The sequence below is a fragment of the Euprymna scolopes genome, chromosome 3 (assembly GCF_053919585.1).
Source record: "Euprymna scolopes isolate OS-2025 chromosome 3, ASM5391958v1, whole genome shotgun sequence".
In the NCBI taxonomy this organism is placed as follows: domain Eukaryota; kingdom Metazoa; phylum Mollusca; class Cephalopoda; order Sepiida; family Sepiolidae; genus Euprymna; species Euprymna scolopes.
The window spans coordinates 111038006-111050453 of NC_136484.1; the positions used below are offsets into that span (position 1 = coordinate 111038006).

Genomic DNA, 12448 nt, shown 5'->3' on the forward strand with positions numbered 1-12448 from the left:
CCATTTGAGACTTCCAGGTGCTGTATGTGCTCTCCGTTTATCTCGGCATTGTTTCCAGTCGTCCTACTTCTCTTTGCCGCTGGACTCAAACAGTGCCGACTCAGGAGAGGTGTGGTTAGTGATTGCGCAACCCTTACCTCACAATTACATGCACAGCTGCCCCTGCAGGGTGTATCCTTTGTATTTCGAAACTGAACGGCAGCATCATATCAATCACATCCAAAATTATTTTAATAGATCAAAACAATTAAACTAGCAAGCATATGCAACCAAAGTAGTAGAGATTAAAAAAAAGTTAATTATACAAATAAAACCATAAGAGTTAAACACAATACTTCAAAATTATAAATAAAATACAATCTTGCATAGCTAATCTGATCCAACAATCTGAACTCTGATATATGCACATAGAAAAGATATATATATATTTTTTTTTTATTACATTTTCACCCCAAACAAGGCAAATTGCCACTTTGGTGTAGGGGGCTGCTATCAGGGGCAACAACTGCTGAGGTACTATGTAGGGATTTGGGCAGCAAGATGTCGGTTCACATTACACTTGAACTTCTGCACGTCAGTACTGTTGGGGAAGCAGGGACCTGGAATGAAATTCCAGTCTAGCGGTTCTGGGGAAGAAACTATTGGAGTAAAAAGATCTTTTACATCTAGGGATCTCTACAGTATGGGGGTGGGATTTAGCAGCCTGTCGGGTTTGTCGAGGCTGCTCACGTCGTGGGGGCACAAGTAATTGCAGTTCGTCAGAGCATTCACCACTAAAATACTTGTAGAAAAGGCAGAGGGATGCAACATTTCGTGGATGGGACAGAGGCTGAAGCTTAGATGCTAGTTCAGGGCCTATCAGGTTTGTGACTCTCTTTTGAACCTTGTCAAGGAGCGAGAGACTAGTAGTCCATGCACCAGCCCAGATGTGACAGCAATACTCCATACATGAGTGAATGGTGGCCTTATAGAGGTACAGGATACTTTCGGGTGTTAGTAGTTGTCTAGCACGGTAGAGAGAGCCCACCTTTCTTGCAGCGGCTCTGGCAATGCCTTCAATGTAATTGTTCCAACTCATGTTTCCTGTGAACGTTAGGCCAAGGAGTTTGAAAGATGTACTCTCATATAAAGAGTCGTTGGCCATTGCTATAGGTGGTAGAGAGGGTTTCTTGTAATTATTGAATGAAACTAGTTTAGTCTTGGCTGCATTGAACGCGACCAACCACTTTTGTCCCCATTCCACCACAGATTGGAGGTCTTCCTCTAGTGTTTCTGCCATTTCTTTAGAAATGTGTTCATTCGTCTTCCTGTCGTGCCTGGCATAGAGTGTAGTGTCATCAGCATATATACCCATCTCAGAGGCAATTTTGTCGGGGAGGTCATTTATGAATATCAGGAACAATAGAGGTCCAAGGATAGAATCCTGGGGCACCCCCGCATTTATATCATATTGTTTAGATGTACGACCGTCGAGGACAACCTGGATTTTTCTCTTATCTAAGAAGGATTTAATTATGTTAAGTATTCTACCAGTGATACCGTATAATTGAATTTTCCTGAGGAGACCCTCATGCTGTCAAAAGCCTTAGATATATCTAGAGCTACCGCTCTGCTCTCCCCTGCTTTGTCCAGTGAATGGTATATACGTTCAGAAATTACAGTTAGGATGTCTGCTGTGGAACGGGCTTGTCTAAATCCATATTGTTTGTCAGTCAGAAGTTTAGCATCTGTAAGGTGATGGACTAGTGTCTCAGTGTAATTGCTATAAAGTTACAACAATTTTATATTCTAATGGAAACCTTGCACCCATTGTTGAACCATAAACTAATATGTCTTATATAGGTCTGTAGATTTAGTGATTCCAGAAGAATCTCAAAGAGAAGAGATATTTAATACCAGACAACTTTTGGACTTTCAGACAATTACAAACAAAAGATCATTTATTCTTTACCCAGTTTTGAAATGGAGAAAATGATGTTAGAAAAAGATAAAGACTTTTATTCTAAAAACTAGGAAAAATAAATGATTGTGTTGATAATTTACATTTTCTAAAGATAAAAAACAAAAGGAAGGAATCAGCTGCAGTATATTGGATGTATACTAGACATTCTCATGAACCATTGGATCACAACTACTACCACCATTTATTTTGATTTCATTTGAAAATTCATAACCTGTGATATCTTTAAAGACATTATTATTGCATAACTTAGAACAAGTCTCCACTTTTATATTCTTCTTATCTCCTATATAATAGAGTGACTGCAGAAATTCCCCTCTGGACCAATGTATTGTAGGTTTGCAATGATAGATGCCACATAAGAATCCAATACATCTAGCCTAATAGCCAATATCTTATGTAGTTTTCGAACACGATTTTAGACACATTCAGTCATGATAATAAAATGCTACATTACATCTGACAAACAACACCATCACAATCGCAACATCTTTAGAGGAAGAGATGTTGCGAGTTTGTCTCTGATGTATCGTTATTTTCATGGAAAGTGTTCGACTGAGCTTCAATCTATGGTCCCCCCTCGCCAAACTTTCACAAGAAACACTCGTCTAGCTGTAAACACTATCAAAAATTCCCCCCACTCTTTATCTGTGCCTAAACCTAAACGTAGATTCCATGAACAGAGCTTCTTTCTTAGAACTGCACGCCTGTGGAATTGTCTTCCGTTTTCCTGCTTTCCGGCTGACTACAATATGGTTGTCTTTAAGTCTAACGTAAATAAGTTCTTGATGAGCCGTTCCATATAAGTTATCAAATTTACCAAATTTTCATTACTAATGATTACTATATTGTCCAATTTCTAATGTACACTCTTTAACCCTTATCCTTGAGTGGCCTCTTGGCCTTGATAATGTGGTGATGCCTATGTAAAAAAAAAAAAAAAAAAAAGAAGTCCCTACTTTTCTCTCTATTTAGTCCCAACACTGTTACTAGTTGTCACTGGGACCAATTCTACATTTTCAACTAATACTGTGATCACGCCCATCGTAATTAGCTCATAGACACATAGGCTCATCCGCCATACTCACTGGACCTCTCGCCTACCGATTTTCACTTTTTCAAGCATCTCAACAACTTCCTATGTGAAAAATGCTTCAAAAGCCGAGATGATGCCATATCGGTCTTCAATGACTTCATTGCTTCCAGAACTGCATTTCTATTCTTATGGGATAAATAAACTGGTTACCTGTTGGAAAAAAATGTGTCGATTCTAATGGTTCTTATTTTGATTAATAGACATTATTATGAAAGAAGTTATGATCTTTTGAAGTTGAACGTTAAAAAACATTATTTTTGCACGAACCTAATATAATAATTGTTATTCTTTGTACATTCTAATGTAGACTTAATACTACCCTCCTGCAGTGTGTATATCATAGTTCCGAATTAAACAGATTTATGGCCTTCATTTACATGTTTCAAGAATTCAACATAAAAAATAGATTGGTGCATGATTGATTCTGAAACAATAAGGATTTTTATTGATATCAAACCTATTCCTCAACACGGTGATTAGACACCAATTTGAAAGTTAAAATATAGCACCAAGACTAAAATATAATTCACTGTTAAACAACAATTCAAGAGGATAAGGATGAGTTTTGATATTATTGCAATCCACTTCTAAAAGCAACAAAATCACACACAATAGTGGAAAGAATGTCAAAAGTACAGATATAGAAAATAAAAACATACACAAATAGAAAAAAAATATTTCTTAAAAATTTTTTTTTTCTCAAAAGAGAAATATACAAAATATATGAGAATTTATACTAAAAAAAAAAAAAATTAATAGCTAAATATATTAATTAAATTGAAGAGATATTGTTTTAAGAGAACCATTTCAAGAAACATTATCTTAATAAATATTAAAAAATTGGAAACAGTAATCTAATATGTCAGTTCATCAGTTCGACTTTCACACTTCAGTTTCAAATAACATGTCTAAAGAATTCCCCGTTCTTGTTTACTTATATGCAAGTAGTATATGTCACAATTCTTCTGAGATGCATAATCATCCAACACATGTCAGCATGTAAAATAGACATTATGGTGATGAATGGCAGCAAGGTTAAGAGTTGTTTTTTGTTGAATTTCAAATTCAAAAGCCAATATGAATCTGAAAAATAAATAAATAATTAGAATAAAAAAGGATAGAAAACAAATATTTACATTTTTCTGAATTTCTTCAACGGGATGTCTTGGTACCAATTTGTTGCGAGTATTTGGTAGTCTAAAATGAAGAACAATATAGATTAAAACGTGGTATAATGAAATGAATAAAAACATATCTGCATTATTTTCTATAAAATTAAAATGACAAAGAAATACAATGTGTGTGTGTGTGTGTGTGTGTGTTTGTAATCCAACGTTAATATTTTCCAAAAGTAAAGTAACCAATGAAGTTTAATGAGGTTAATACAAGAGTGCTTCATATTGAAGTACGGCAATATATACTTTTTATTTGTTTTTACATAAGCAATAACCTGTCGTTACACATTCATGAGTATGTTTCGATCAACTAGTTACTAGCAACTAGAGACCTCCTCAGGCGGTACAGCTCGAAAGCAAAGTTTGCAACGAAAATATCAAGTCTTCAACTTCATTGGGATGTATCATATCAGGAGGTTCACATGTTAAAAATAGGAATAAGGAATAAAATTTAGGCTTTTGTAAAGAAGACTAAATAGGGTTGAGGATTATGGTCTGTGTTGAAATATAGGAATAAAGAGGAAAGATTGTGGGGTTAGGAAACTAGAGATAAAGATAATAGAAGATTAGCAAGGAAGATATATGTAAGTGCTTGGGATTAAACATTTTACTATATATTTGATCAATTAGCAGAGGTATATTATCATGTTAACAATTATTTGGGATATCTTATGAAAAGGGTTATAAAATTACTCTGTTATAAAAAACCATTTGAATTAACTTGAATTTGTCATAGTTAGAAATGCATTGATGATTTTTATTAATTAAATGTATTTTGGGGTTGCTATTATTATACAGCTTTTAAGGTTTCACATAGAAATGAGTAAAGAAAGAGATGAAGTGGAAGGGGATGAGAGTGGGGGTGAGAGAAGGGAAGAAAATGTTTTATATCTATGTTTTTTTTTTCCTTTTTTCTTTCCTATCTTTTAATCTCTTGACAAATGACTGTAGGGATGGTATTGAGATAGCAAGATATGTAAAAAAAAAGAAAAGAAATGCAATATATATATATATATATATATATATATATATACACTGACAAATTCAAGTTAATTCAAATGGATTTTGCCTAGGCATAAAATATGCTTAAATACAAGATTTTAATTTGTCCAGATTACGTATATATTATTATAGAGTCGTGATTTCAAAAGTAAAAAAAAAAAGTAGTTAGGTTGTATCAGCTAGAATCAAAACCAAAACGAAAACTATAGCATTCAAAAGCTGGTGACGTTACCACTGTACCAACGTGACATGTATATGAACTGATTTAAAATAAACTAAGATGAATGTACAAAATGTATGATTTTTTTTACTTTTGACCTCTTTTTGACCCCTTAAAAACTATTTAAACTGGCTAAAAACCCATAAATATATGGTCCATAAAAAAAATCCAATCTTTAGTTTTGGAAGTGATAGAGTTTGAAAATATGGAGACAGACAGACAGACATAGTGAGTCTATTTTTAACAATATGTGAACCTCCCGATAATAATTCCCTATGACGCTGAAGATCTGATATTTTTATTATAAACTTTGCTTTCATATAAGCTGTATCGCCTGCTCAAGTTGCTAGTAACCAACTGACCGAAACATGTTCACAAATGTGTAGCGACATATTATTGCTTATTAAAAACAAATAGAACATGTGTGTGTGTGTGTGTGCGTATATATATATATATATATATATATATATATATATATATATATATTGTTAAATGCGATAAAAGGTGTGGTAAGGCAATTTATAACGTAGGAATGGAAACCTAATGATAAAACAAATATCGTTTACCTTTGTAACGCGTTGCCCTAAAGGGGGGGGGAGTATAAGGGAATTTATGAGAAAGCAAAAACCCAAGTATTTTTCTCTTTATCGCATATGTGACACAGCAAAATAATAAAACAAGTGGATAGAGACACAAGGACGAACACAATAAAAATGCGATGAAATAACGAGATAACAGACACTTTTCCAAACGATACAAAAATCTATTTATTTAAGATAAAAAAAAGGAAGAATTTAACGAAAGAAAAAGAAATGTATTCAAAGTTATGGAATCTGAAGTATATCTACGCATATTGAAATGAGCGAAAGTCTTGGGGGGGGGGGTAATCAAAGTCTTTGCACTTACAGGTCTCTTGTTTACCCTTTTTTTTTTTTTTTTTTTTTTTCTTTTGCTGGTGTGTTTCACAACTTGTCAACGACGCAGTTAATCCAAGATATTTCCTTTGGTGGGGAAAAAGTTTGAATAGCAAATTCACGTGTTTGCTTTTCTTGCTCGCACTTTATATATCTGTCTCTTTCATGAGGGATAAGGGATCACATTGTCCGTGTCAGTACATCCGCATCTCCTTCGCATGATGGGGAAAAAGTCATCATTGCTTTCATGAGAAAGTAAATTAATCGCATTCTCTCATATGACTCGAGAAGAAGTCATCCCCCCTCCTCCCACGAGGAGGGACTTCTTAACAGGTTGGCGACCCAAACCGAAAAGAGCGACTTCCCACTAGTGTCCAGTTAGAAAGGGAAAGGGGAAGCGATACCACTTCCGGTCCCCCCTCTTCCTCTCTGCTTCATAATCCGGTCTAAAAATAGACTTAACGAAATTTCTAGTCGGTAAAGTCTCTGCAAGTTTTAAAGGGGGGGTACATTAGTAGACTTTCGCTCAGTTCAAAACAACTACTATATTAGCTTATCTTGTGGGAATCATGTTTTATTTTACCTCGGCGACAAAATATAAAAACAAAAAAACGATATATCTCGTCAGTCTAAAATTAAATATTTAAATTTTTATTTAAATACATAATCCAATTTAAAGATTAGGTCACAATATATATACACACACATACGGGGGAATCAAGAAGAATTAGAATAATTCTTTAAATGGAACCTTATCAGGAAAATAAAAGCTCAACATGTAAGGTGAAGCTTAGAAAAAAAAAAAAAACGCTAGATGTCATATTTCTTACCTATTACCTAGCACTCCCTTTCCTCTTTTGATGAGAAGCATTAGGCTTCGAGATATCCAGGTATAAAGAGTATCTATATCCCTAATGATGTAATTTGCTTATTGAATGAAGGGTTAAATTTATATGCATTAGTATATATTTTTGTATTGTTGAGTTTTTTTTCTTTTTCCTTTTTGTAAAGTGTCGGAAGATGACATATATTTGAAAGCAGACTCGTTGCCGTGAATGTCTTGTTAAAGTAGCCCGCTCTCACCTCTCATGCAAGTGGGCGAGTCTACTTCTATGGAGGTGTGACGCCAAGACCACTCCGGTTTTGTAACTGGGCGTCTTGGGTTCGATTCAACCTCTACACTTTTATACATATAAAATGAATCACTCATAAAAATGATAATTCATCCAAAACCTCATTGATTAATAACCAAGAAATATGTTCTGTGTAAATTGAACATAAAATGCCTCCCATCACCACCAGTACCACATTTTTCATAGGCCTTTAGGCAAAATAATCCTGTTTACAATCCAAACTTACATAAACTAAATCCACATCTAAAACTGAACAGTAAATTAAATTAAAATAAACTTTTTGGTGTTAAATTTTAATAATCCAAAACCAAACAAAAAAAAAAAGAAAAGAATGTTCACAAAAATTAAATAACATTTTTAAAAGGGAAAATATCATCACAAAGAGGGGGGGGGGGGCTTTATGCCAAACTTACATAAGCTGAATACCTAATATTTAAAAAGAAAAACGACAAAAAAACAGTTAAAGCAAACATTTTGCAGTATTTAGATAGTAATATAAAAGATTGGGATGAACATGTTCTAAACTTTCAACATATTTTAAAAGAGGAGGAGGAGAAGGAGGAAGTGGTTCACAGTATCTGACTTTTACCGTTCCAGCTGAACAGAGGATGCCATTTATAAACAAGAATTTAAACTCTGTGACCCTACAGACTTCTCAAGAGTTGTTTTTGTAGAAATTATAAATAGAACATAAGCTGCTATCATGCAGGTGGGTTTGATGAAGACTTTTTATTTTGAGGCAAAAACACAGATTTAAATCCAAAAAGAAAAAAATATTTCAGCAGACTGAAATATAAATAATAAATTAATATTGAAAATTTTTTCTTTTAGTTTTAAGGCAATCATAAGTCACAGGTTAAGTAGTTTTTTTTTTTTTGTTTTTTTTTTCAGTGAAAATCGAGTGATCGACATTTTTCATAGATAACAGTAAAGTTAATTTTGTTATATTATGATCTGGCAAATGTTTAAACATTTCTTAATGTAATTATACATGACAGCAGTGGAGCGGTAGGTGTGTCAGAAATTTCGTGAAAATAGTGAATAATTCCACCCCATCTTTCCAAGCTTATAACTCCTCGAAAAATGCAATTCAAGCCCTAATTTTTTTTTCAATTAAAGGAGCAAGGACCAAGGTTTCATTAAAAAAACAAAACAAAAAAAACAACGTGTTTTTTTATAAAAAGGTTTTAAACTTCGGACTTTACAGGTAAATTTCTAAAAAAACACTACTTTTTTGTTTTGTTTTAAATTTGAATATATTATTTATTGACCTTTTCTCTTCAATTTGTGAGTAAATTAATTATTTACTTTTCGGTGACTACATTAATCATTATTAGACATTTCAAAATGGGAGGCGTGAATTATTCGACCCCCTGTCTTTCCAAACTTATAACTCCTCGAAAAATGTAATTCAAGCCCTAATTTTTTTTTTTTTTTTCAATTAAAGGAGCAAGGACCAAGGTTCCATTAAAAAAAAGAAAAAAGAAGAAAAAACAAATAACGTGGTTTAAAAAAAAAGGTTTTAAACTTCAAACTTTACAGGTAAAATTCTAAAAAAACACTACTTTTTTTTTTTTTTAAATTTGAATATATTATTTATTGACCTTTTCTCTTCAATTTGTGAGTAAATTAATTATTTACTTTTCGGTGACTAAATTAATTATTTACTTTTTAATAGACACTTGAAAATGGGGGGGGGCGTGAATTTTAAAAAAAACGTTTGTCTAAAATATTATATTCGATTTATTGGAAAGAACATAAAATTTCACATTGACCTTGAAAATATCGTAAAAATAGAATCAATAGAAAAATTTTGATAGATTTTTAAAGTTTAAAAATTGAAAAATATTGAGTTTGGAAAATTCATTACTGTTTAAAAAAAAAAAGAAAAAAAAATATTTCTATTATTTTTAAAACAACTTTAATAGTTTATTTTGGAAGTATAATCACTAAAGAAAATAAACAACCCACTTTTAACAGAGAAATTACGAGATTTTTATATTTTATTTGCAGTTTCGTGTTAGAGGTGTCAAAAATTCCTACAAAAATTCTGATAAACCTACAGCAGCGGTAGATTAAGCAGTGAGGATCTACACCAGGAGTGACCAATGCAGCAATATTTTTACATTTTTACACACACAAAAAAAAAAAAAACCACAAAAAACCTGCACCATCTTTTAGTTCTGTAAAGTATCTACATATTTAATTATTATGCATCTATTTATTTGATATAAGTGATATCAAGTTGTAGTCTGATGTTAGGTTCATGAGGAAAAGCACTAGTAGAAAGATATTAATCTTCATCTCATTACAAAAGGGAACTAGGTTTCTGTTTCATGGTGGTTTAAATTTGATCAAAATTTTTGACTCTCCAAAATCACTGAACATTTTTATTTTTCATAAACACACGTACATATTTTTTATCAAATTTCTATGTAAAATTACTTTTAAGTAAGGAATGAAGTTAAAATGCCAGAATTAACCAAGTCATAAAATAGTTTCCCCACTATTTTATTATACAAATATATAAAATAGTAAAAATTAATAACATTTCTTATTTGTCAAATAAATTGTTTGAAATGGGGAGATTAAAGAAAATCTTCATTCAAGTCTTCTAAATACTCCTTATATAAGAGCACTCATCTAAAAAATGTTGAAATATAAAAATGTTTTCTGTTGAGTGTTGAGCTCTGTACAAGAAAAGATGGCGGCAGTAGATCCAGTCAGCAAAGAATCAATGTAATCCCTGATCAACAGTGATTCAGTCGTTTCAAGATGGAGACTGATAGAGAACTGACTAGAATCAAAAATTCGATATTTTTATTTTATGAGGTCGGAGGTTTCTTATTGATTGATTGTCCTAACACGTAGTTATAAATAAGTTCGTCCAAACTCTGGGAGTCATATCCTAACATTTAACAAAAACATTTTAACAGGTGTTTGAATTTTTGCATTTATTAGATTTAGATTTCAAATTAAATAAACTGAAACTCCAAAAATGTCAAATTTACAAAAAATTAAAACAAAATTAGTTTCAAATGTTTAATTTATTAAATCAAATTAACTATCATTCTCAATAATATTTTAAAAATTGATTAATAAATTATCTTCATATTGAAGATTATAGCATTTTTTTTCTTCTTAAAACTGACTTGTTGACCATCCACCTCATGGAATAAATGTATCTAAGATTTATTACACTTTCAGATTTATGTCAGGGAGAAAGACAATGTGTCATATACATTTGCCAACAGTTGATCATGTCTCAAAATAAAAACAGTGAAATTGATAATAGTAATATTTTCATAAAATATATTGAGAGGGATTTTTTTAAAAGGTTTTGGGATTTGCAAAAGGTTGTAAAGATTTAATAAATATAAGTCGTGCATGAGTGGTTCCCCTTTGGGCTGCATGTGAGATGACACCACAAAAAATAGTGAAGAAATGATGAATGTGAGAAGTATGAAAGGCCAACGTTGCCTTCAAATTTTCGCCAAGTTTCAGAAAAATTTAATGGATGGGGCAAAAGTTATGGGGTAAAAAGTGTAATTTTTTTGCAATTTTGGGGCATTTGTGACCCCTTTTTGAGCTCCTGGGAATGCTGAATCCCAGTGAAAATGGACAAATGGTGCAGTTTCATGCCTTAAGACATGTATATTTGAATTCAGCATTATGGAAAACCACTATATAGACATACATATCAAGTTTTTGAGTAATATGAAAAAAGAGCTCTAAAAAGGCATTTTTTTTAGCCCTAAAAGTCTCAGAGGGATGCAAACTAGAATTTTACTATGGTCACCCATACTGAATTTATATATGAACAATGGCTTCCGCATTTTGGACAAGTTTCAGGAAAATTTAATGGATGGATCCAACACTATGGAGCAAAACATGCCATTTTGGGTCATTTTTTACTTCTTTTGAGCCTGGAGGGACGCAACGGGAATTTTTGCAAAAAAAATTTTTTACTATGCACATCTATTTAATGAAATAGAATTTGTGGCAAAATTTCAGGAAAAACTAATGGACGGTTATCTGGTAATCGTCCGAAATAACAGACGCACTGATGCCACTGAAAACATAGGTCTCTCTCCGATAAATCAGGGGACCAACAAATGTTTTTACAAGGATCAGAAACTATTATTAATGTGAAATATTTTATTTATCATATTTTGTGAAAAGTTAATACTTCAACATCTCTTAATGCAACACACAACCATTTGTGTTTACAATGACACATAAGTCTACATTTTGATGTGATAATAGACCCCCCCCCCGCTTTCTCGTAAAATATACACTTTCTCTCATTTCACCATTTCAGTTGAATGATTTTTTTTGTTTTTTTTTTTATTCACGTTTTGTTAAAGATTTCTGGGGTGCTAAAAAGATGGATTTCAAGGTAGAAACTATCTATACAAAATAATGAAGCTCTGGTATGCCTAACAGAAATTATAATATATAGTTTGTAAAATAAAATACACACACATGCACACACCATAACAAATAAAAATATCTTTTGTCATACAGTAAAATGTCAATGATGTTCTAAAACCCAGGATGAACTTTTGTTCAGAAAAATACAGGAAGAAAGTTAACAAAATATTTATCCAATTCCACCAAATTACATCTAATGAACTTAAATTGCAATTTTTTTCTCTCAACAATTATGAAATTCTTTGCATAAATCTTTTTCTGATCCGTTCAATTCTATTTTTCTTGTATATCATGTTTTAAAACTAATAAGTGTCCAAATATGCAAATTATTAACAAATACAAAAAAACCTGAATCCTGGGCATGTGCTTGTGACCTTTTGCAAATGGCTACCTGAGAAGCAAGGCATCGTCAACACTTTGGATCTGGCGAGTGTATATATCTATCATCAAAATATACATTGGTTAAAATTTTTTGAGCCAATTTTAACTTTTTTAATTACTTGTTTAAAAAGAG

At 32.2% G+C, this 12448-nt stretch overlaps 1 protein-coding gene across 1 annotated transcript in view; it reads right to left on the minus strand.

The window, feature by feature from the left end:
- Positions 1–12448, minus strand: part of LOC145258164 (proteasome maturation protein-like) — a 214660-nt gene that overhangs the window by 100404 nt on the left and 101808 nt on the right. The window contains exon 3 of the mRNA XM_080115971.1: positions 4193–4253. Coding sequence (XP_079972097.1) covers positions 4193–4253 — 61 coding nt within the window. The remainder of the gene's footprint in view (positions 1–4192; positions 4254–12448) is intronic.